Raw genomic sequence first — 26,252 nt, 5'->3', positions numbered from 1 at the left:
GTGTCTTTACCACTCAGGGCTCAGGAATACAGATAATTTGAACATCAAACTGATAGTGGCGCTAAAAGGAAGGTCCCACGGGCCTTCATTATCATGAACAACCATGTGGAAAGCAACGTTTATGCTAAACAAACTATTGCTTTTATAGATCTTTGTCACACATAAACAAGCGGACAGATGGAGATGATCACCTACACTAACCTCCACCCAAAAAACATGATTTGTAGCAAAAACAAGCAGCAGTTAAATGTAGGTTAAAAGTACTTAAATGTAGGTCACAGACTTTAAGGGGGTGTGAGGTAACCTGACCTGCACAAGAAGCTATCCAGCTGTATAAATGCACAATATGCACAAGTGTAAACACACCTCCATGATTTATCTTAGATAAGAGTGTCTGCTTAGCAACTGAATTATAACAATAACATGATCATGTAAGTGGGTATCGAAGCACAAAGAGCTCTCTATATCAGCTGCACATATGGTGTAACGTTGCTCCCCCACCTCCTCAAACAGCCTGAGGAGAGGCAGCAACATCGAACATTGGAACCAAATGACTGCCTCTGCAGAGCTCAATCTGTGCTCAGACCGCAGCGCTGCGATCCGGCAATGCCACAGTGAAGACGTGAACCACCCCTCCATCCATCACTCCCCACACTGGTGTCAAGTCATCTGTGTACACAGACTGACACAAAGACTAACTGGGACAAATTAGCCTCATCAGGATTAGAGTTAGCATGAGCCTATTATATGGCTATGGCAGAAATCTTACCGCCCACTGATTTAAGTTATCTCAACAATCAGCACCCTCTGGTCATTTCCTCTGACCCACAGAGTGTGGCTGGAGACCATGATTCCCCCTCCTTCACAGCATGCTTGTTTCCGCAGGTCCTGCATATGCAAAGCACTGGCTGATGTGGGGGTTGTTCGCAGAGATGTGTTATTCTCATCAGACAGGCTAGTAAAGAGTCAGCATGTTGTTTTACTGCTGAAGCACCCCAGGGAATCCGAACATCAGGCAGACAGGGCTTGTATCTCTTCCTCTGTCAGTTCGTTTTCCTCCCCTCTTCCTGGCACCCCCCACTCCACCCCCACCTTTTCCTTCTTCCTGGCCCCACACAAGTCATACTGTATCTGAGTCACCGCAGCTTTCAACCCACTCCCCCCATTCTTCTATCTACCCAAAACCATTCGGTCTGGTGTCTGGCCAGGAGAAGCTGTCTGTCATCTACGCAGCCTGTGTCCCAAGTCGGCCAGCCTGTCTGCACCCAGAGTGACCACACATGAAAGCCGAGAATCAGCGAACCATGTGGGACCAGATGTTCTTCTTCAGTTAGCCAAAGTGAAGCCCCCACACAGCCCTCTGGCAGACTGCTGCTGCCTCTGCCTAGCTGCCCTTCAAAAGGCATCACTAAACGAACCCCGAACATGTGCAACAGCTTTGAACGGCCGCCAGCTTAAGTCCTGTAAAAGCTGAGTCAGATGTTAGCGAAGTCAGAGGTAAGGTATGGTGAGAACCTTTCGTTCCATGATGTTTAACTAATTTTATTGCATCATTACCAGAGTGAGGTAAGACTTCCTCTTACCCAGCTGTGACGGGGGGGATGGGATGTCCATTTCTGCTCCATGTGACGAGTGGAGAGGGACTCCCCTCGACCTCACATGGGAGAACAACCTCTGTTCCAACCTCTGCAGCCATCTTCACTGTGTTGTCATGGCCACTCACACCCATTATCTTCGGCATGGCTGGAGAAGATGAAGAGAAGAAAAGTGAGAATACCATGTAGACTATGTTCAACTCCAAACAGGAAGTCATACTGTCAAACATTATACAGTGTGCAGATAGAGGTCAGCCTTTGTTAAATCAAACACTGCTATGTTTGGGTGACTGCGGTGAAACATTTATTTGCTCACTGTTGACACTAAGCTGGACCTCTCGGCTGGCGTAGCCCACAGGACTGGTGGCAGTGCAGATGTAGATGCCTGCATCCTCAGTGGTAGGGTGGGGGATGTGGAGATATCCATCAGGCTCAGACTGAAGAGAGGAGTGGTCCCTGGGCAGAGGCTGCCTCCCCTGGAGGAAAAGCAGGCATGAGACCATACAGAATCTACTGTAGATAAAAGCTGTTTGCACAACAGCACTGGGACACTAAGCTTAGTGTTTACAGCCCAACCTTTGATGTCTAATGTAATTACTGAGCACCCCCCAGCTCACTCTCCATCCCCAATGCGTGCGCACAAGAATGCCGCCTGCTGCACACGCACTTGCTTTGAACATGAAATTGCTTTTACAGATTCACTTTTATCTGACAAGAAAAGAAATTTACTTGACTCAAGAGTACTTTTTGGGCAAGAGTGAGGAAGAAAAATCTGGCTCAGTTCAACAATATGTGGGGAACAAGGGCACACTGATCTCACTCAATAATGCTGACTATGTAATGGTGAAGGGTAGGGATGGGAGGATATAAGATTCTGTTGTGGATAGAGATAAAAACAATCATGAGTTGATCATGGTGAAGATGGTGATGTTCCATCATCGGAATAATTGTGAAGATCCTCAGATCAGTGACTTGAAAGAGCTTGATAACATACCGACCTATATGGATTTCCTGATTTCTTTTGAATTGCGACAAAGGGGACGCTGCATCTTTCCAGTCATTCCATGTTTACCCTCCCAAAAATAAGTTAAGTCAGATGTGTGTATAAACTGTGGATTCCAAACTACAAAACAACAGGGAGATGAGGTTTATTTATCGTTTATTTCCGCAGCGGGACCCTATGATTTATGATTACCATATTTAAGATTGTTTGATTCTTTTTCACAAAAAGCATGTTCACTAAAAAATACATTATTCCTATCTGTGACACATACTTGACAACCTTCCCGATTTTGCTGTGAATCTCACATTTTTAATTGCCCCCTCCCAGTTTCCTCTGGGGTCACAAGTCTCCTGTTTTTCTCCCAATTTATGACAAATTTCACACCATTTTTTCTCCCCTTTTAGTTATCACAACTTGTTTCTGGCGCTATACAGCATGTAGTCTCGTGTACTGTGTCGACTTGTCCTCACAGTGAGTGACAGAGAAATGGAGAGGAGAACGAAATACTCAAATGTCAGATGAACAGAATTCCTGTTTTTCATGGGAATTTTTAAAGGAAAGGGGCATGCATCTTATAAGATCTGCCCCATCTTGTTTCTGTCGATCACAGGGGTCGCACTGACTTCAATCACCATTGAGAGCTTATAAACACAGTGGCATGCACAGACTCTAAGGGGCAGGCAAAAAAAAGAACGATTATATATTATATTATATATTAGCTTATGCCAGAGATTCACACAGGCTCACACCAGCTTAAAGTCACCACAAATCAGGAAACAAAGTCTGTGAAACTCAGACTCCTGCTTTGGTTTTCAAAATCCTCCCTATTTTTTATGAACTGAATGCTGTGATGTAACAGAAATATTGTTTCTTAGCATAACGTAAGAAAACGTATATTTTTGGTGACATTTTAAGAGTTTAAAGCATATTTTGATGATTATCAAGATAATAATGGATAATAACGTAATTCACAACTACTTTGGCCAGGATAATCATGACAAGAAATGTTCATATTGTCCACAATTTTTACTCTGTAGTGTTAACTCTGGCATGATTTTCATCTTTGTTTCCTCATGAACGAGGTCAAATCACTGACTGCAGTGGAAGAATGCATTCCACACTCTTATAATGTGGATAATGTCTAATGATAATGTAAATCACCTTTTCTTCTCATGAAATGTTCTTTTTTTCACAGGTGTTGTACTGAAAGGTACTGCAAGAAAGGCTTTAAATAGATTCCTAAGGTACAACGGTGATTTCTCGCTGTCAAGCGGCAATATGGTAAAGTTGCCATGGTTACATCTTTCCTGGTCAGGCTAATCAAATCAAATCAGATCAAACTGTTATTGTCGGCTGTGTTTTAAGAGTGGTCTGACAAATCAAGGAAAAATAAAGCAGAAGGGAGAAGGAATAATAAAAATGATTTTACTAATTTCAAACCAATATAAGTGACTAGTGAGGGTAGTGTTAAGTATGTTCTTCGCAAAATAAAATTGAACATTAAGTAATTAATAAGAGCCTGAGCACAAGTTGAGTTAAAGTAGAGAATGCATTATAAGATGATGATGACTACTATTATTATCACTATTATAATTCTAGTAGTAGTTACATTTATAATAATATTAATAATAGCCTACTGATGTCTAGTTTGGTTTAAATCAACATCTCATCACCATTGCTAGACTGGAAATTGATCTTCTGTATGATAGTAACCTGCCTCTATAGCTAATACAGTCTTCATGATGATTAATTGTCAGATGAATGAGTTCCAAGTAGAATCCTCACTAGATAGTGTGGGAATAAGATGTAGCCAATTAGTCATGCACTAGATGCATGATGGGTTTATGGGACGCAGCCAAAGCAATCATTAATAAGACTAGATTTGGACTGTGAGTGTGACATCCTACCTTGGACCAGACGACTTTTGGCTTGGGAACTCCGCTGGCCTCGCATGATAGTGTGATGGCTACGCCCTCGTTGGCTATGTAGTGGTACGGACCAGCGTTGATCTCAGGGGGCACTGTGGGAGAAGTAGGTCACACAACACAGCTGTCTGACTGGCCGTAGAGAAGCGGGCCTACAGCATTATCCCTGGCCTTAGTCAGCCAGCAGAATCAGCGCTCAAGGCATTTCTTCATTACAACCCGATGATGAACCGTAATCTGGCCTGTCTGTCATTACATGCCTATGAACAAAATGACCCTTTCATCAAAGCATGCAGTAAATGAACCCTCTCACTATGATGACAGCAGGTGGTCAAGCCATGACATATTGTTGTTTTCCATGCTGAGTCAGCACATTGTTGACCTGACTGTCTAAACCATAAAATAGGGTTCAAACCTGCAGTGTCTCAGCATCGAGACTTAAAGGACAACTCCACCAATTTAAGACATTGAAGTTGGGCTTGGGGAGTACGACTGCATATGTGAAAAAGTAGTATAAAGCCTTCTGTGGCTCCATGTAATCTGATAAATTTCTTCCTCTGATGTAACTCAGTGACTAAGTTGCATTGTGGGTAATGCAGACATCACATTTTGAAAAACAGGTCATTGGGTCAGGCATTGTACTCCTATCACTGTTGGACTCATTTTGGACAGTTTAGCAATGACCAGAGATACCACCTTTTTTATTCAACACATTCTTCCTCCTTAAACACAAGCACAGCCTTTACCTTCTGTCTTGCCTCGATCTTCTTGGCCCAGCTGGTTTGTGCCCACTTATCGTTGACTCCGGCCTTCTCCCAGGCTCTCCTCACAAACTTCTGGCGGGCACTGCAAATCATTACATATAGTCAGTACTGATAGGGTCATCATCAATGTTTCTTCACATGTAACCACTCTTCAATAAGATTTCTACAACAAGATGATACCACTCTCGTGTTAGCTAAATGTGAAGCTAGAACCAGAGTTGGAGACAGTTTAGCTTAGCACAGAGACTGAAAGCAGGGAGAAACAGCGAGCCTAGTTTGGTTAGAAGTTGCTCATAATGACGATGCTAAAAAGTTGTCATTTTAGTTTAACATGTAAGCATTTTAACATTTGCTAATTAGCACTAAACACAAAGTGCAGCTGAGTCTGATGGAAATGTCTTTAGTGATTATAAACCAAATCAAATGACATTCAATATGTCACACCGCTAGCAAGGCTAGAAAAATCCACTGTAGCAGTGCCTCTACAGCTCAGAAATGTACATATATCTCATTTGTTTGCACTGTACACAACGTAAAAACAACAGTTTGTGGTTTGACAGGGTTTTATCGACTGGAACTATTTCTTGTCTGCATGTTATATCAGGACAGAGTCATGCTAGCCAGTCTTTTTGCTAAGCTAATCTAATTGTCTGCTGGCTCTAGCTTCACAGTTAGCGTAAGTCAAGTACTGATTTTCTCTGAGCAAGAAGGCGATTATTCTATTATTCCTTTAACTCACTGTGGACCTCCAGGCTGACTGTGATGTTCATGGAGCCTGCTACATTCACCGCAGTGCAAACGTAAGTCCCAGCATCCTCTGGGGTGGCTCGCTCAATGTACAGACCGCCATCACTCCTCACGAACATCCTCCCAGTCAGCTGAACCTGTGCAGAAGAATAATGACTGCTGTCACACAGGAACATGGAGATCATCTACGTAACGTACCGTATGTATTTGAAGGTTGAATACTAGTCAGTCTTACAGGTTTTCCATTTCGGGACCAGTGTCTCTCTGGAAGAGGTATTCCATCCAGCAGCATGCAGGGAATACTGAGGGACTGACCGATGCCAGTGGTGATGACTGGGGCACCTTGGGCCAAGAGAGGGGGCTCTGCAGGAAAAAGAAGTGTAAAGAAACAAGAGCAGGGAAATGTCAAAGTATTTTAAGGCCACAGTCAGCTTCATAGTTGCAGAGACTGTCTCTAAATCATATGGTAGTGCAGATCGAGATAAGAGAGCTGAGACAAGCCTACCCAGTCCAGTGACACTAACTCTGGCCTCAGTTTTGATGGTTCCAAACTGGTTCTTGGCCTCGCAGATGTACAGCCCTTCATCATCCAGCCAGACACCTGTAGTCAGACAGACAGGAAACCAGCACATTAAAGGGACAGTTCACACCAAAAAATCACCAAAATCAAATGTACATATTTTTACAATATGTATTTACCGCGCAGAAAAGGAAAGTTTCATCCACTCATGGATGTGAGGGCTCGGGATATAAACATTAATGGTGTCCTGCTGAGCTCTAATGTTAGCTAGCTTGGTTAGCTTATTTAGCTCATAAGTAGATGCACATTTGACACTTCCCTCTGCCCAGTGATACATTTGGCAGCAGTTAGTTTAGAATAGGGCTGCAACTAACAAATATTTTCATTGTCTATCAATCTGTCCATTATGTCCTTGTTTAACTGATGATTTGTTTGGTTAGAAAATGGTGAAAAATGTTGATTAGTGTTTCCAAAAGCCTTAGATGACATCCTCACGAGTCATGTTTTGTCCACAACCCAAAGATAATCACTTTACTGTCATAAAAGAGTAAAGAAACCAACAAATACTCACATATAAGAAGCTGGAATCAGAGAAATTTGACTTTTATTGCTAAAAAAAAATGCTTAACCCGATTAATCAATTATCAAAATAGTTGGCAATTAATTTAATAGTTGACAGTTTATCGATTAATCGTTGCAGCTCTAGTTCAGTAGAAAGAAAATAGTTCCTACATGAAACTGCTCACAACAAGGTCTGTGGATTGTCTAAAGTTACCAGGTCATGACTTCTGGAAAGAGACATTGCTCGTGAGTTTTTCAAATGTATATTTCTGGCACTTTGAGCACCACAAAATAATTGCCATCTAGTTCCACGATATCTCCCAAACTCTGCAACTCAACCCAGAACAATTCAAATAGAAAGATATCAGATAAGACGAAAAATATGTTGTTGTTGTTTTTTTTTGGGGGGGGGGGTTCTTTTTTTGGGTGATCTGTCCCTTTAAATCAACATCTTGAGAACCACATCTGACATAAGGAGTGTCCCTACACTTACTAAGAAAGAAAACAACTTATCTAGAAATGTAACTCCTTGCTAATAGCATTTAAGTCCTCTACCCAATAACAAGTGGTAGTATTGGTTTGACTGTGCTGTAATTAAGAGATAAAAATAGAAAATAATGGGATTAATAGGTTTGGCTCAGCTGCCGGCCTGCAGGCACACATGTCCCACTCGGCAAATTCTCTTGAGATCACATATGAGAAGATCAACATATGATTCACTTCCAGTGTTTAGACAGTCAGACTGATGTTTACATAGGTGATGACAAGACATTAAGCATTAAAGGAGCAGAAGGGCGAGGGATGCTGGAGTTCTTCTTGTGTGACGCAATACGAATGGAGACGTTTTCTAAAACAATAGCAGGTAAAAAATAAAGCCATCTGCAACAGATTGAGATAATTAGGTCAGACGGCAGCCACAAATGGAAACAGTGACAGAAGCAGACCATGCAAATATGTCTGTTCCTGTCCAATATAATATTACACTCACTATAAACATTTAGTCTCAGGGGAACAAAGGATCACCTTCAGTGGACAAGATTAGTCATATTGTAAGCAGAAAGGCCTCCAGAGCTCACAATTTAAAATCTCCTGCTCTGATCAGGATATAGTCTCTCAATGAAGGAGAAATAGATGGACAAAGGAAGACCTACACCAGGGGAATGATTAATAGCATTCAAGTCAAGTGAAGTCTTTCACAGAGCAGAAGAAGAAGTGCTTTTAGCAGGATGGATACTTGATGTTTTGTTCTTGTTACTTTATAGAAGGCGATGACATCCTGTTGCCCCCCTCTCTTAAGAAAATGTTAGCTAACTTTAAAATGAAAGGCTGCACCTCTTCTATTAATAATCACTCAAAAGGTTTCGGTCATGCCATTGAGTGCAAGGCAACCACAAGGCTGTATCAAGCTGCACTGCAGACCGAAGCTCTTTGCTGCTGTGATAGTGTTTCATGGATAACTCACTCTGGATTAGGAGAAGTCCATTCTCCAGCTGCATTGTTCGACTGTGGCTGTCTGTCCTCGTAAGAATCTGTCTGCCGTCCTGTCTGTGCCAGGTCACTGTCGGCTGCGGGGAACCTCGGGCAACGCAGTGGAGGGTGATATTCTCCCCAACGTTAGCTGTCATGTCAACCGGTGCCTCAGAGAACAAAGGGCCCGCTGTGAAGAGAAGAGTGAATTTTCCTTTGTGTATATTTTGTGAGAAAAATAAGCTTCATGTGGAAAACTGAAGTGTGGGCTCACCTCCAACCTCCAGACTGACGGTGCCAGCAGAGGTTCCTGCAGGGCTGCTGGCCACACAGGTGTACTGGCCAGCGTCGACCTCCTGAACCCCCCGGATGTGAAGGGTCCCGCGGTTTACATCCTGCTCAACGAACGGAGCGGAGCCCACCTCAAGCTCACCTGGAAACACAGTGAAGATTTCGTTTTTAAAAAGGGTGTAAATAATGTCTTTTCATATCAATTTGGGATCTTGGGGCTTCCGTAGACTTGGATTACGGCAATTACGCTGATTAAACTGGCAGAATGGAAACGTGTTTTAAAGCGTTAAACACAACCGGTAACAAAAAAACATCTGACTCGGTCTTGAGTGGGTTCATTAGCTCAACTGCACGTTGAGGTTGTAAATAACGTCTTATAAGATCAAATTGTCTTTTCAGGGCTTCCAGAGTCTTCGTGTACTTTGGATGAGCCGTATGGATCCATTTGATGGAAGCCCCAAGATCCCAAATTGATTTGAAAAGACTTTATTTACACCCTCAACGGTCGAGATCATGCACCCATTTCAGCCAAGGTGCGTGCTAACATTTTTAACTCAGAAGCTACAGTGAAGATTTTGGCTTAAAATGGGTGTAAATAACATCTTTTCAAATCAATTTGGGATCTCAAGGCTTCCAGAGACTTGGATTATGCTAGACTTCAAAACTTCACCCAACTTTCCATCTTGATAGGGTTGAGGAGATAATGACTTAATTTTCATTTTGGGGTGAATTTAGCCTTTAACTTACCTTTGAACCAGTGGACAAGAGGAGGGGGAACGCCCGTTGCTTGACACTCCAGTGTTGCATCACCGCCAACAGACACAAGTATGACCTGCTGTGTCACTGTTATTTTAGGCACCTCTGAAGGAATGAAAAGAAAGATTTTTCATTTTATAGCAATTTACTAGATTTGCATGCAGGCTACTATATCTGGAGATAGCAGTAAAGTAATGTTGGCTTAAACCAGTAAAGGCTGCACAATAAACCTGCGGTAAACATAAAACCCTAAGCTTAGATTTTACACACATTCTGAGCCAACAGAGCTGGGAAAGATGCTCTTGGAGCAGGCGGAAAGCGGAGCTGAAAGGATGAGCTGATCCATCTCACAAGGCTCTCTCGCTGCCTTGACAGATCAATGTTGTTAAAAATGACATTCAGAGACAAGTGTGTATAAAACCAGGACGCCCCAGGAAGAGGCTGCCACAGTCTATCAGTGCTGAGGTCTCTGTCAACCACCAACTGACATGCCACGACAGAAACTTGAGGCCTACGACTATCAGCTCTCACAAAACAAGCAGAGAAATGTTTTATTGTGTGAGACGAGGCAACGTGTGGCCTCACTTGCTTGTGCTCTGGTGGAGTTGGTGTGCAGTTCACACTGAATATCGATCACTCACAGATTCATAACAAATGCTCCTGGAGAATAGTCGGTGGAGCTGTGTGATTTTGGGCTAAATAAATAAAACTGACCTGACTCGATTTGATTCCCCTTCACAAGGTCCTGATTGGTTCAATTTCCAATTCGATAAGATTCAATTCAAAATGATTAATTTAATTACAAAACCAATTTTGCTTGGATATAAATTTTACAAGGAAACCTTTAACATGGTTCATTATCAAAAATATGAATGTTTACATTAAAGCTGCTGTAAGCGTTGTCGTCGTATTAGCTAACATCCTGTTATTTTACAGTTAGCTGCCCCCTCCCTCCTCTTGATGTCACCACACTTGCATGACTCCCTTCTTTTTTTCGAGGCAGCTCTCTTTGTCTCTTCCTTTTCTTCACATGTTTTATCACTTGACCTTTTTGGTAGTATAAGCTGTCAGCAGCAGTGATGGAATTGGAAGCTTTTCCTGTTCCGACAGGATCCTGCTGCCTCTTCATGGAGTTCTCTACCCTGATTGGATAAAGTGGGCAGCGATACCAGAAAATGTATTTTCTCTTTTACTGCATGAGCAGGGGAGGAGTGACATGGGTTACTGACTTTATTTAAAGAGTGATTTAACACCTACCTTAACCAGAAAAGAATGCCTACAGCAGCTTAAGAGTTCAATGGTTTTGGAGTTACAATTTGCCTTTAGATAAATAAATATGATATTGCTATAGTTTTAGCATCTAATTATTAAAAATGCTGTAGTGAAAGAAGGAGAAAGTAATTACAGATGTAGGCCTATGTATTTCAATAAAGGAAAATAAGAAAAACTTTCCTGTTTTTAACAACCTTTGTGGCCATTCAAGTATTTCAGAGTTAATGAGGTGTATCTGAATGCACCATTAAGTCCCTGTCCCTGTGCTACATGAGTGAAACTCTGTCACAGACCGACAGCAGAGGACAGAAGTTAACAACACCAAATTGTTAAATTGAAATCCTGATATTTTTCAAACCCAGCCCTAATAGTCCACAACACAGACAAAAAAGTGCTGCCTCATTTGCAGTCAGAAAAATGAATGCCACCAGAAACAAAATTCAAAGCACAAATTTCATAAAGTGAAAAAGGACATCATCCTCCACCTGACATCTGCAGCTATTCTTAACTTACCTGCAAAAGTCAGTGACACAGACTGAGAGGCAGTCCCAGCTTCATTGTTTGCCAAACATGTGTAGTTCCCAGCATCCTCTGGGAGGGCCCCTCTTATGGTCAGAACTCCATATTGATTTAGACTCAACCTGTATCACGCAGTCAACAGAAATCATGTTTGTTGAAACTTTGTGATTACATGTGCAGATGTAAAACAGCAATTCATCTCTGAACCTTTCGGTTCGCTATTCTTGGGTATCATGAGAGAAATATTTCTTTGAATATGTATTTTACACCGACATATAAAGCAGTTGTGGTTTGGACACAAGATTTTATATCAAGAGATGTAAATTTACGCTGTGATACAAACAAGATGTGGCAATCGTGCATGTAGTCAAAGTGGAATGTAATGACTCTCTGAGACCTCTGTGCCGGAGGTGTTGAGTGGGCTGAGAGTTCCCTTACCTCGGCCGATTAGTGAGGAACATGTTTCCATGGCTCCAGAAGAGCTGGGGAGGGGGGGAGCCGGACGCAGAGCAGACGAGGCGGATCTCGTCCCCTCGGGAGAAAGCCTGGCTCTGGGGGTGAACTACCACAGAAGGAGCCTCTACAATTCAAACAGAGGCACAGTGCTGACAATGACTCAGGGCCTTGTCATCGCTACATGATGTCATTTATGACTTCCAAATCACAAGTTTAACAACAGTAAACTCCTGATGATGTGGGCTACAATGCCATTACCAGCAATCAATGTCTGACTTCATGACTAGGGGATCGTAATGAGGAAAAGTTTCACATTTATTTGGCTGTTTTTGAAATTCATTACAAATATATGAGCAAATGCCCTCAAAATAAGCAACATGCATCAATTCTGTCTGACGAGAAACACTTTCTGATGAGGGAGTGGCTCAATCTGACTGCGAGGAGGCCAATAATGGAAAACAGATGACGAGGGCCTGAGGGGAGCCATGAGGCCCCGGTGTGTTTAAGTGTTTAAGCATATGACCTGCAGCGTATCGTGCTACCGTACCTGGGACGAGAAGCCACACGGCGATTCTGCTGTCTCCGTGGGTGTTAGTGGCCACACAGTGGTACGCCCCAGCATCCTGAGTCCGCACCCCACTGATCTGCAGGGATGAGTCTGACAGTACTTTGACCCTCCCCGCGCGGGCCTTGATTGTACGACCCGCTCGGCTCCAGGTCAAGTTATGCCGCATGGAGCCTTCCACCTGGCAGGAAAGCACCGCCACGCTTCCCACAGAGGAAGTCACGTTCACTGCCCGCTTCAGGACTGGAGGAGGCTCTGTTTTAGTGGAAACATCAAACTGCTGTTATCAGCGGTGAATAAACAGTGCAGAAAATGTTTCTGCCGGCATGCTTTGTGTCATATTGATGCTTAAGCCACGAATCAAAGATAAAACATGTCTGGAACTTATTTCAAAGTCTCGCTGTGACTGTGATGTATGCAGGCAAAACATCTGAGGAGGCGTGTGTGTTTACATTATGTGTGTGTGACATACCTCTAACAGTCAGCTCCGTTAAGGCACGTCCCTGTCCTGCGCTGCTCTGAGCTATGCACTCGTACAGGCCTTCATCCTCAGCTGATGCATGTGCAATCTCCCATGATGCTATGGCAGAATTCCTGATAGAAAGACACGCTTGAGTATGACAACAGCAATGAGATCCTATTCTAGGATCATATTCAATTAGTACTTCTGGCACACACACACTGAGAATAGTTTTCATCATGAGTCAGCTTCACTTCATGAGTGTAATTCAAAGCAGAGCGTCAACATCGAGAAAGAATAGGCCCTTTGTTAATTTTTCAAGATGACACAATCGAATATGTAATGTTCGCAAAATCGACCGTGTATACCAGTTTCCTGACAGATGAGCCAATAAAAGTCAAGAGTCTAATGCTTTACAGACGTGGTAGGAGTAGTGAGTGACCTAATTAGTGTTTTTCACTGCAGTTAATGGGTACATGAAGCTGCAGCATCTGAGGAAGGCGACCAAATGTTACAGAGTGCTGAGCAAATAGACAGACTCACTGAAAGGACCTCTCTTCTCCCAGTGTAATCCCATTTCTGGTAAATCTTAGCCTGTAGGGAATGTCACTCTCCACCGAGCAACCAATCACAACTGGCTGCATGTAGAAGGCCTTCACCACATCAGGCATGCTCACAACTGGGGGATCTACACAAGGGAGGAAACAAATGTTAAAGGTCACCAGAGAGATTAATGAGGTGCGAGAGACACTCGGAGTGGCTCTGGTGGAAGGGGGTTGTCTCGCCTGGAACGATGTTGGTGTAGGAGACACTGGACAGCCTCTGGAACCGGTAGCCCTCCTCGTCTTTGCCTGTCACCTTGATGAAGAAGTTCTGGGAGGGGGTACGGAACTCCGGGAGACCCCACAGTCCTTGTCGGCCGAGGTCAGAGGGCATAGGCACGGGGATGGTGCGTAAGGAGCGACCTGAGCCAGACATGAGCTCCACGTGGCTCAGCTGACCTGGAGGCTTCAGGCCTGTGCATTTCAGCAAAACATGGGCTGGAAGTCCTGAGAGACAAAGAAAGATCATCATGATGTCATCGTCTGCACTTGTTCTCTGTCAAATAAGACTGTTAAAGAGGCTGTTAAGGAGGTTAACAAAGCCATGTCCAGCACCTTTTATTGGCCTCTCTCTGGTGTGGTTGAACTCCGAAACAGGAACACTGGAAAAGCCGGCTCGGAAGTCAAGATTGCTGACTCCTGTGACCCTCAGAGTATGGCGCCCACTGCAGCTCGTCTTTAGAAGGAAGGCAATAGTATTTATCTAGCCCATTGTCATGAAGTAGTCAGAGAAACATATATGTTCACAAGAGCAGTACCTTCAGTTTCCAAGCCCCGGGTCTGGGGAACTTCAGATTGACGACACGAGCAGAGTTTGGAATGTTCAACAGCTCTTTAAGGCCCTGCTCTACACCAACCACACGGCCTAAGAAGAGAGCACGACAATGTTAACTTTTGTTAAATGTCATGTAAAATGTAAAACACATCTTCTCTTGTTTGGTGGCAGGAAAGAAAACAGTGTTAATGTGTCTACCGAAGGGATCGCTGAGCTCGATTTGTGGTCCTGGTCCACTGAGTGACACGGTGACCTCTCGAAGGCTGGGGTCAAAGGGCACTTCCCACTTGTTCTCCTGGCCACCATCATGGTTGGAGGACAGCAGGTGGACCTTCATGGCCTGAACTGTCTCCTCCACCCACTTCAAAACCTGGCAGGAGGAGAAAAAACCCATCACAAGTACCGTAACAGAACTACATGTCACGCTGGAGAGGACTCGTCAGTGGATGAGGCTGGGACCCATCAAACTGTCAGGGATCCCCTCTTAACTTAAAGAGATGTCAAGAGCAGGAAGGACACGATGTTGGCCTTTGCCTGAAAGCTCCAACCAACCTCTTCCCTACCCAAGCGGCAGGCTGGTCTTTGTCTCTGGACTATTCTTTCATTGCAAAACTATTCCTCAGAGGGATTTTGCCTAAACAAAGGAAAAGTGAAGCAGTTCGACTGTCAAGCTGATAACATACAGTTTTCTGCACTCCCAAGCATGTATTCCCAGAGGAGTGTCTCTCTCAGTGGAAGTCTGTCAGGCAGCAGTCCCCCGCCTGCGGCACAGCTTTCATGAATCATAAGGCTTGTTCCTCAGAATAGAAAGCAGTGGATGTGAGGTAGGGGCGTTCCTTTGTCCTGGAAATACAGTAAAACTGTATATTCCACAGAATCAACCTGACTAATACGCAGGATCATTCATGGACAGAAACAGATGGCTGATTCTGATTTTTCTGTTGAATCGGTTAAGCTTACGAAGCCAGATGAGGTCAGACAGTGAAACATTAGGATGGCAGGAGGCTCATTTTGTAAATGAGTCATTCCAGCACTCAGAGCAAAGATTACCTAAAGTCTGACATAATGGTTGACAGTTTGATTGCATTTAATGGCAGAAATGATCATTTCTGAGACAATGATGTCCCTCAGTGGCTCTCCGCAGAAATATACAACAATATAGAATGTCAATTTTGACAGGTGCTTGACCTTCTAGGGATAATCATTATGGTTTTCAGTAAGAGCATAGTTTTCCTTTTGTTTTCTCTAAAATGAAAACAGAAGCAGAAAAGCCCATCGATATTTCGCAGTCTCATTTCAGTGGTCTCAGCAGACCAACAATCTTCCATCTTAACAAGCAACTGCTGTCTAGTATTTGTTTTGACCTCATACGCAGAGACATTATGGCTGAGCTGCGTCTGCAATGAAACAAAGTGAAAACATTTCTTAAGCTCCTCTTGGAGACGGAGCCAACGGCAACACATTTTAAGAGACATTTATGTAAACGAACAAAAAACTGAAACAAGGAGAGCCTTTGATAATTCAATTATCAGGCCTCCGCTTTTTGTCTATCAGGTCCACTGGGTGCTGACAGCAGCTGGTTCCTCTCCCTGTTTTACAACTGGAAACAGCTGTAATGTCTGCCACATGTGCAGCCATCACCAGCAGGGCAGGAAACTGCTAAGAGGTGACCTACATCTGCCCCAGGACAGTCTATTTCTTATGCAAGAGCGCAGAGTTGAGTGGGCACGATTCTGCCCTCAGACCTCAGATAAAAGGATGTGGAGTGCAGAGATGGGACGACTTGCTGTCCGGGCCGCGGCAGGTCTTCAGGAGCACGCTGGGTTGTGCAGCCACTCCCTGTCTCAACCTCTGGGAATGCAGAGGATTTTAAGTCCTGTGAAACCTCATCCGGCGTGTCTCAGTCGAGGGCTGTTACAGGAAGAACCCCCCTCTGCTATTCATAGAAGCATGACAGATGGGCTGGAGAAGAAGGGTTAGCTAAGGCTGGCGTGATGCTTCTCCTCACTTGTTCAGGTACATTATCAGCAGAAAAAATACATGGCCGTGTAGTGAATAAAGGAGCAGTTCACCCAAAACTGAAACTAATTCATCTACCCACCCACATGCTGATGGAAAGTCAGGTGAAGTTGTGCTTCACGCTAATGCTTTTAGCTCAGCAGCAACAGAGTAAATAACGTCTTTTCAAATCAATTTGAAATCTCTGAGCTTCATAGACATGGATTATGCAGGATGAGCTGTACAAAAAGGATCTTATTTTTTAACAAAAAGGTCTCCCTCCGTAGGAATCAAGCACTTTCAGTGGATGTCACTTTGACGGTTGGAGTTGCCCCAAGGAATAACCTTGCAGCCATTGCCAGCTGATGCAATCTGCTGGACCAATTCCAAAACTTTGGTAAAAATGAATCATTTACACACCAAAACATGTAAATATAAGACCCAGGTTTAAAAATACCAACATTCCCCTGTAACAAGGCAATTAATATTGTCTTTGTAAAAGAGAGAAACCTGAATTCTGATTATTACACTTAAAACTTAGCAAATTTGTCGCTCATACTTTTCTTCCAGCTGGAACTACCTGGGGCTAAAACACTATTAGACTATCGGAACGATAGTGGTATTAGGGGACAGGACGGGCCGAGACTAGCTGGTTAGCATGCTAACTTCAGAAGACATCTCTGCAACACAGTACATAGACATTTTGGACACAACATAAACATTTTTGTTTCTCCTTATTCTGTTAATAACCATAGTTCACTTTTTGAATGTTTAAACTAAAATTCTGGCCACATCTCAAATATTTCCCAGAGCCTGTGCACACACTTCAGACGAGCTGCAGAGTAAATAACGTCTTTTCAAATCAATGAATACGGTTTTGCTGTGAAGCCCCAGAAATGTTTTGTGAACTACAAAACTCCACCTGACTTTCCATCAGCATGGGGGGGAAGTAGATAATCACTGAATTTCCATTATTGGGTAAACCGTTCCTTTAAACACAACAGCTTGACTCCAGACCTCACAGTGGGCAGGGGTCAGCTTAGTCTTTACCCAGGTTTAAACACCATACCTTCAGACATCTGCAGGATGATGTCCTGCTACAAATCAAGGTTATTAGAGTGAATCAGTCCCAGGTGGACCCCCCGCTTCTTCTCAGTGGGAGTCTACACAACTGCCGAGGCTTTGCATGTCACAAGTGGCCTGTATTCGAGAGACGCAGCTGCTACATAGATGGCGCCTTTGTTTAGTGTGCTCAGGAAGACAAGGATAAATGTTACCTGGGTTTTCGTTTTATGCCTGACGGCCGTTACCAGCCTCTCAACTCACTGCTGCATCCACGTAATGAGGAAACCATGAGCGCGATGGTAAAAATGACTCTTAAAGGCACTTGAATTGAGTGTATGTGCAGCCTGTGAGGTACAAACTGGCCATATCCTACGTTGCACACGCTTCTTTCAAACCCTCTGCAAGCACACATCACAGCAGACATTATCTGGAAGCTGAAGCATCACAGCCCTAATTTTTGATCAGCGCCTCAGGCTGTGGATGAGTAAGGATGGCATCATTATCATGAGGAGCACAGATCACGGTCCAAGTGTGATAGCACATTAGCGGATCTTTCTTGTCCACACTCTTGTTAGCTTATCCCCTTGTTGATCATAACCAGACAAAATTTAGAGAGTGTAAAGAGTGCGATATGTAGAGCTGACAATGAGCTGCTGTGTGAGGACTTGGAGCCAGCTTCACTGGGCAGCTGTGTTGGAAGGGGGGAGGCCATGACAGATCATATCCTGGGATTAGAGAGTAAAATAAGCGGTCTGTTTTCCCTCCACTCTCCCCCCGGACGCCACAAAAAAGATTTTGTATATTTGATTTGGCCGCACTTTATTAAACTGCTATTAGGAGGGAATATTTTGGTTAGATTTATACTACTTCTGAGGTTTTTAAGGATTAAAGGATTTGCATTAATTTGGTAAAAGCTTGCCACCCAAGAGCTATAATCACACAGGTCTAAAACTACTGACATTCAGTAATTCATCATGGATCCAAGAAAAATACATGCACATGTTTACTTGTAACAGTATGCCGAGAACATGTCAAGTACTTTAGGCTACTTTAGCACAAAGCCATGTGGGGTTGAGGTGTGAGGGCCAGAGTGAATTAGGTATCCTGTTCCCTTAATACTGCAACACAAAATGACATTCAAACACTCCTTAAACAGCTGGCAGGATTATGGAGTGATAATGAACCGAGCTGCCCCACACACAGACATTGTATGTTTAGCTACATGCAAGCATGACTTGACAGGAAACAGACCCGCACACACACACAAACACATGTGAGTTCAGAGGTTCAGTGGGCCACCAGTTGGCCCCCGCTCAGCGCTGCCCAGCCATCTCCTGTGCTGACACGCAGGATACCAGTGTCTCTTCCAGAGGAAACTCTGGCTTCTTTTACGTCTGCATGGGAAGTGAGCCCTGCTGTCTTTGGCTTCTGAGACCAGGCTTCTGTTACATGCTGCTTCCGATATTAAAGAGTCACTCACCCGTATCAGATGACCAGGAAGTTTAATATCAGCTTTGGAACCATTTGATTACTCGAAATGAAATCACTATTATTACATCAGTGGGTCAAACGGGATATGTTTCCCTCCTACCCCTGCTGTTCTCCATTATTAGGTGACGTATAACCCTTTTCATATTCATATACTCAACAAGGAATTAAAGGTGTAGGTGGCCAGAATTGGGACTGGATTGAACACAGCCTTTAAGGCCGACGGAGGTCATGTTGAGGACATGGGATGCAGTATGGAAGTGATTTACAGTGTCTCCAATCTGGACTATGACTACAAGACACAGCAGGTAGAGACAGGAGAGGTATTAAGGGACAGGAGAGAGAGAGAGTCGGGCATCAGCAGTGGCTGAAAACCATTTTGCTGGGTTTTTTGTTAACGTTGAGCGTGAATTAAGCATTTTTTAAGGGTTAATGAAGATATTAAGTGGTAAAGTATGCAGATGGTGCACGGTTGTATTTTTCTTTATTAGTAAGGAAAACAGGTGAAACTAGAATACCTCCGCCATGGCCCAACAGTGCCCATTAATTAAATCAAACCTAATCCAACATCAAACGCCATAGCCCTGTATCACTATAAATTTCAAACCACCCATTACTGCTTACGCATCAAATTGTACTCACTCATAAATACCAGGTGCATAAAGTCACATCCTTTGGACTGTCATGGAAAATCCAACCCGAGTCCTTCACAAAGAAATCCACAGTCCAGCAGCATTAAACAACTTATAATCATCCACAGGCTTACATAGGGAACCAAGAGAGACGGGGAAGTTCTCATTTTTCACGTCATGTAAATTTCTACAAATTGTTCCATAGAGCCCCTTTAACAAAAAAGTCCTATTGTGCAGTGTAAAAGAAAGTGGGAACAAGTTTCTGGATCACTCCCTTTATCTGGATGTGCAACAAAAGTGAATGGGGTCTATTCTAGGCTGAGACCCATCCTCCATTCAAGTTTCATGGAAATCCGCTCAGTAGTTTTTGTGTAATCCTGCTGACAAACCAACCAACCAACTAACCAACTAACCAACAGACACAAGTGAAAACATAACCTCTCGCACACATCTCCAAGCTGAAACTATTGGGGCTATCAGACAATCACCCCTTGTGGTAGAAAGTGGTATTACAAGACTGGACGGGCTGGGGCTAGCTGGTTAGCATGCTAACTTCAGTGGACATCTCTGCAATGTCTTTGACATCACATCATTCTGTGTTTTTAACAAAAATTCCGGCCATATCCTACACATTTCTCCTTCAGTGTCTATGTATGGGTTTAATAAGGGTTTGGTCATTGCAGTGTCATATACTCTGCAGTGCTCTCACCTCGTTGACCTGCTGCTTGTCCAGGTGAAAGATCTGTCCAGACGAGGTGGCAGCGATCTCCTCATAAGCCCTGTAGCCAGGCTGAGAGCGGTCCCCACAGTCCCCGGTCAACACAAATACCACCTGGGAACGAAGGGGGCAGGAGAGTTAAGAGGATTACTACCGTTCACTGTTTGCTTTCTGCGGCCTCGCTTTCAGTTGGCTCCAAATTGACGCTAATGCTCATTGTCATGCTTCACGTCGAGGCTGAAAAAGAGTAACTTTGAAGAAACTTTCCCCAGCTCAGCTGAGCATCGGGGAACTTCATTGGAATGTAGATCTTTCCCAGCATGCCTCTCTATCTCTTTTGTTAAAGCATGTGATAAATGCAAAGACACTCGAAACTCTGTGGATCAGGTATTTAAAGCTTTAACTGTTTTTCAAGAATGCAATCCAGGCACCCCAAATACAAGAAAATGTGTCAAACAAAGAAGGAAATACAAAAAAAAAAAAGTTTATGATTGTGGCTTAATCGTTTAAAAAGGCAACATGTTTCGACCACTACATCTTTGTCAGGGCTCCAAACAGACCTAATGGTCGAAACATGTTGCCGTTTTTTCTGATTTAAGCACTATAATAAAGGCTTTTTTATATTTCCTTCCTTGTTTGATATATTTTCTTTAATTTGAAGTGCCTGGATTGCCTTCAGCTAGTCTTCTCTTTGCCTAGCATTAAATCATTATGGGTTAAACCAGACTAATGAAATGCTTGCACTATTGTTGTTTGTACCATCAGGGAGGAATCTCAATCATATGTCCGGTCACTGACATTGAAATGATAAAAATTCCAACCTTGGACTGATTCAGTATGTATGTCTGTGAGGTCCTCACAACCCTGTCCAGTTTCTAGGCCCGTACCTGTGACTGACGGAGCTGCACCAGCTGCAGAACATCTCTTTTCAGGCGGTAGTCTTTGGCTCTGGCATCAGTGAAGACGTAGATGAAGGATCCAGGCAGAGAAACCTCCAAGGCTTTCTTTATGGCTCCGATACTCATCTCAGGACAGTCGCCCCCACCCTGTGTGACAGAATCTCACATGATCAAATACTTCTGGAAAAAAAACATACTTTAAATATCATATTTTAAAATTCATTCAACTTGATTTTACATTTAAAACAACTCACAGACTACAGCTGTGTACTGTACCAAGGGCTCACATTTAAAACAACTGTAAGCAAAACTAAGCAAAGAAATAAGATAATATTCCTATTAGCTAATAATATGCCAATTTCTGAATAATGTTGCTTTAAGATACATTTCTTATTTTTTATTTATCCCATATAGGGATTACAGCTTATTTTATTGTTCAGTCCTTGTTGTGTAATGAAAATTAAATCTAATTTTGAATCTTGAATATTGCTGTGGAACTTGACTTATGATTCTTCAATAAGAATCTCTAGAGTCTCTAATTGAGTGATAGTAAAGGTACACTAAAGTTACCACTATCACATTATTGTCCCTTGTCACCACAGTAGCTGCTGTTTGGTAAAAGTTACATAGACTCGCCTCAAAGGAACAGTTCACCCAAAAATGAAAATTCAGTCATCATCTACTCACCCCCATGCCGATGGAAAGTTGGGTGAAAGTTTCATAGTCCACAAAACATTTCTGGAGCTTCACAGGAAAACAGTGTTATAGCATTGTAGCCAGGGAGTTGTTTTATAACATAACAACTAGAAAGAAACATAAAATGGTTCCTTGCAACTTATCCAGCGTGATCCAAGTCTCCAGAAGCCCTGAGATCCCAAATTGATACTAAAAAATGTTATTTGCACCCTTTTTCGAGACAAAATCTGTGTGTAAATAACTTCACCTCAAATCAATTTGGGATCTCGGGGCTTCTGGCTTCTTTTGGTTGTTTTTTACATTTTAAAACAAGTCCCCATCTACTTCAGTAGTTTAGGGGAATGCTGCAACACTGTTTTGCTCTAAAGCTCCAGAAATGTTTTGTGGACGACAACATTTTTAGTTTTTAGTTGAACTTTTCCTTTAAGCAGTGGTAGTCCACCCAGCAGTGCTCAATGGTCCCAGTCTGACAGAATAATAATCTCATGTGTTCTGGTGCCCACCTGGACAAACAGCTCCTGCAGATCCTGTTGGAACTTCTTGGGGTCGGTGGTGATGGACACAGGGCCGATATCTGCGAGGGGAGAGATGTATATCTTCAAAGAACCCACACAGAGACTTTTGAAGTGAACAAAATCAAATCAAGTGAGCTAAATCAGAGATGTGGTGTATGTCTACAAATATTCATCCCAACTGAATAAGTGCTGAGGTCTAACTTGTCTGGATTTTTCTTCAAAAACTCAACAAAATAACTCTAAGAACAAAGGATTCAGTTGTCCCCTCTCAGCAGTTCAGCGTCTGTAAACAGAGAAAAAGCATCTGCAGCATCAAAACTCCTTCTAAGCCACAGCATAATTTATCAGGACCAGCGTGATGCCCTGTAGCTTTTGTGCACGACATGAATATCAATCACACACAGCACACAACGCAAGAGGGGCTGGTGCACTGAGAAATAACAATGCTCGGGTTTTATTTTACACAAATCTTTGCAATCTGGCCAAAGTTCAGACGACGACAGAATAATCATTTTCCGCAGCTGTAGTCAGCATTTTCTACCGGGCGACTTCCTCTGGTTCTCAAGCAGCAACATGATGGATAAGAGCCTGTCAGGGCCTGACACGTACTTGGACGCCTTCTGGGGCCAATCGATGGAACAGTAAACATTAACCAATACACAGAGAACACATTGTTTTTGCTATAGAACACTGTTGTCCATAAACACAAGCCTTTCATTATAATTACTGCAGAAAAGACCCTCATCAGGTAGGGTGGAGCCTCGTGATTTCTGTGTGCCTGTGCTTGTTATTCCAACTGTCAAATACCATTTTCAAGTGTCATTGTGAGACTAATGATACACAGCTTGCAGACGTGTGTCAAGCTGATGACATTTCTAACTCATCCTCAATCTATTTTCCAACAGGGGAGGCTTTCAACTCCTCGTCTCCCCCTCTTGAGTGACTGTAAAACACTGACAGCGCTGTCACGCCTCTTTGTCAGCCGCTGCGGCTTCTTTTGCAGTCTTGGAAGTTTACAAGGTCCCCCAAGGGCAGGGCACATTAAACACAGACAGAATGTGTGGTGTTAGTGCAGCCCACCACCCTCCCCCCCACCCTGGCTGGCTAAACTGGGGGGCTAGGAGGGTTTTCCGGAGGCTTGGATGCAGGAGAGGGAAGGGTGAGGAGGGGGGGTGATTGGGGTAATTACACACAAGCAGACAGCATATGCTTCTCATCAGTGCTCAAACACCCTCCCCCATTAGAGCACTCTTATTTTCAAGCTTTCCCGTATAGAAGGACAGATGCAGGGCGGGTGAAAGAGTCTTACCTGTCCCACAGACCCCTCACATGTAAAGCTTACATATTCCCGTCTGATGTCTTGGAACAGTTTGCTCCATGTAAGTGGACTTCTGCTTAACTTACTACATGTGCTACAGTTTCTGAGATGAGCTGTAGTTTGATGTTTCTGTCATCTCTTAGAGTAAAACTCAATTGACTGAACTCTGATGACAGCTACAGGAAACTATCACATCAGGGGGAATGTAACCTGAAAATGCTGATTTTTGTATTAATACGAAGAGGAGGCTGCCGTGTTGCCTGGACCTGGATGGACCCGGCAGGACAATCTGACATTTTGGCATATTTGCTTTCTTATTCAGCGTTGTTGAAAGTACCCAAACTTCATACTTGAATAAAAGTAAAGATATTAAGCTAAAATATTACTCTGGTGAAAGTGAAAGTACCCATACTGACACTACTTGAGTAAAAGTCTTATAAGTTTAATTAAATTTACTTAAGTATCTTAAGTAGCACTTAGTACTTAAGTAAAAGCAGTGATGAAATGTAACTAAGTACATTTACTCAAGTACTGTACTTCACTAAAAATTAAAATACTTTACCTTACTAGAGTATTTCCATTTTCTGCTACTTTATATGTCCATTCCACTACGTTTTAGAGGCAAATATCATACTGTTTACTCCACTATATTTATTTGAAAACTTTAGTTACTTTACAGATTACATGCTGGATCAGAGCCAAAGTAGTGCATTTTCAAATTAATTTATTTTATCATCAATTGAATTATAAAACACTGATTCTGATCATCAGAAAACTGCTGACTATCAGATCTGATGATGAGTCGACCCACAGTATGCAGTATATACATGTAAATATATGTGTCTTCTACTTTTACTGGTGCTTTGATACTAAAGTACTCTTAACATCAGATACTTTAAGACTTTCACTCAAGCACTCCCTCATATGAGTGACTTTCACTTTTACCAAAGTAACATTTGAACCTGATATCTTTACTTTCACTCAAGTATGACTTTTAGGTACTTTTTACAACACTGAGTAAAGGTCAGTTATAAATATAGTTATTTAAGTATATACAGCCTACAGGTTGACTGATGATCAGCCTGGCAAATTACTAGATCAGATTTCATGTTAAGCACCTATCCGATTAATCTTTTTCTCTGACTGCATAAATTCATTTTAAAATGTGCTGCTGTGGCTCTGGTCAAGCATGTAATCTGCAAAGTAACAAGTAACTAAAGTTATCAAACAATGGTAGTGGAATAAAAAGAACATTTGTCTTCAAGATACCAGATTGGAAAGATACAGCAGCAGAAATACTCAAGTAAAGTACAAGTTATTCTCAGGTAAATTCAACTTAGGTACAGTACTTGAGTAAATGTACTCAGTTACATTCCATCACTGATCTTAATTAGCCTATACACATTAATTCACAAAGAATTCAGGACGACCACATGTCTAGGTGTTTATTGAAAGAACAAAGTGTGTACCTGGGTCATGGAAGGGGACCAGGACAAAGTTTTTAATGGGTCTGGTCCTCCGGTTCAGGGTCTTCTCCAGGATCCGCGAGGCGCCCTCTATCACCTGTTTCAGATCGTCGTACATGGAGCCGGTAACATCGAACACAAAGGCCAGAGTCGAGGCGCTGTCACCGGATCCATCATCCTCCTCAGCCCGGGGGACTGCCAAGAGCCTGTGCGCGCTGACACAGAGCGCCAGGACGAGGCACTTTAATAAAACGCCGCTCATTTTATTTTAGATTTACTGCATCTGTCTGCTGGAATGAAGCGAATCACATAAAAAAATAAAATAAAAAAAAAGTTAAAGAAAGTTTTGAAAAGTTTTGTTTTCAAAGCAGTTAACCGTCTGGGACTGCTTCCAGTCGGAAGAAAAGATATTTGGAACAATACGGCTCAGCTGAAACTCATCAAAATCCAGAGTAAAAGACTTCCACTGGAGTACATCCGTGCGTAAAGTTTGGAGGAGCGTGTGGACTGGCTCTGTGTTGGAGAGCCCCTGGAGAGCTGGTGCTCTGACGCTTCAAACGGGGGCGGAGATGGGTATTAAAAGGTTCCCGAGACCCAACCTGATTTTGTGTGTGTGTGTTTGAGTGTGTGAGTGTGTGTGTGTGTGTGTTTGAGTGTGTGTGTGTGCCTCGACCCCACTGTGACTTCCAGGCTTTAACCCTATCCAACATTCCCCCTCTTCAATTCGATTTTCTCCGTAATCGAGGTGGGCCCCAAGAGACGTGGCTTTTTAACAGCTTTACGCACATTACCAGCAGAGTCTGGAGTCTGTATTCTGGACATGCCGAGAACATTGTCTCAGTAACAGCCTCGTTTTTATAAATAGGCATAGTTTATATTCAGCTGACACCAATCTAATTTTATACATAGCCCACCCCGAGAAATATCCCCTTGGCATATGAATGGATAGAATGGCTTGACATGCCAAACAGAAATGTCACTGTCCCTTTTAACCGTGTTGCTGATCTAGATAGAAATGTTGATAAGTAAATATTATTGTCTATGATACAGATTGTCTAAGGAGATCAGACTGCAAGGGTAAGTCAGCCCTGATATTTTCTAATTATTCAGCATCTTCCTCATAAGTAAGTAGTTGGAGCCGAAATTATTCTGGAGACTAGAATCTGCTTTTTCCTTTCA

General features: G+C 42.9%; 1 protein-coding gene across 1 annotated transcript in view; it reads right to left on the bottom strand.

Moving 5' to 3' along the window:
• The window catches only part of hmcn2 (hemicentin 2), a 60,703-nt gene extending 35,368 nt beyond the window's left edge, over window positions 1–25,335 (bottom strand). The window contains exons 1-22 of the mRNA XM_073466458.1: window positions 25,077–25,335; window positions 22,278–22,348; window positions 21,067–21,225; window positions 20,171–20,293; window positions 14,477–14,648; window positions 14,262–14,368; window positions 14,059–14,179; window positions 13,687–13,950; window positions 13,445–13,589; window positions 12,914–13,035; window positions 12,424–12,696; window positions 11,859–12,000; window positions 11,415–11,542; window positions 9,621–9,734; window positions 8,857–9,015; window positions 8,578–8,772; window positions 6,540–6,635; window positions 6,270–6,397; window positions 6,027–6,171; window positions 4,506–4,618; window positions 1,912–2,071; window positions 1,584–1,743 (exon numbers count right to left, since the gene is read on the bottom strand). Coding sequence (XP_073322559.1) covers window positions 1,584–1,743; window positions 1,912–2,071; window positions 4,506–4,618; window positions 6,027–6,171; window positions 6,270–6,397; window positions 6,540–6,635; window positions 8,578–8,772; window positions 8,857–9,015; window positions 9,621–9,734; window positions 11,415–11,542; window positions 11,859–12,000; window positions 12,424–12,696; window positions 12,914–13,035; window positions 13,445–13,589; window positions 13,687–13,950; window positions 14,059–14,179; window positions 14,262–14,368; window positions 14,477–14,648; window positions 20,171–20,293; window positions 21,067–21,225; window positions 22,278–22,348; window positions 25,077–25,335 — 3,356 coding nt within the window. The remainder of the gene's footprint in view (window positions 1–1,583; window positions 1,744–1,911; window positions 2,072–4,505; window positions 4,619–6,026; window positions 6,172–6,269; window positions 6,398–6,539; window positions 6,636–8,577; window positions 8,773–8,856; window positions 9,016–9,620; window positions 9,735–11,414; window positions 11,543–11,858; window positions 12,001–12,423; window positions 12,697–12,913; window positions 13,036–13,444; window positions 13,590–13,686; window positions 13,951–14,058; window positions 14,180–14,261; window positions 14,369–14,476; window positions 14,649–20,170; window positions 20,294–21,066; window positions 21,226–22,277; window positions 22,349–25,076) is intronic.
• Window positions 25,336–26,252: the final 917 nt, after the last annotated feature.

Source organism: Pagrus major, chromosome 5 (assembly GCF_040436345.1).
Source record: "Pagrus major chromosome 5, Pma_NU_1.0".
NCBI classification, from domain to species: domain Eukaryota; kingdom Metazoa; phylum Chordata; class Actinopteri; order Spariformes; family Sparidae; genus Pagrus; species Pagrus major.
This window is presented reverse-complemented; position numbering and strand designations above follow the sequence as displayed.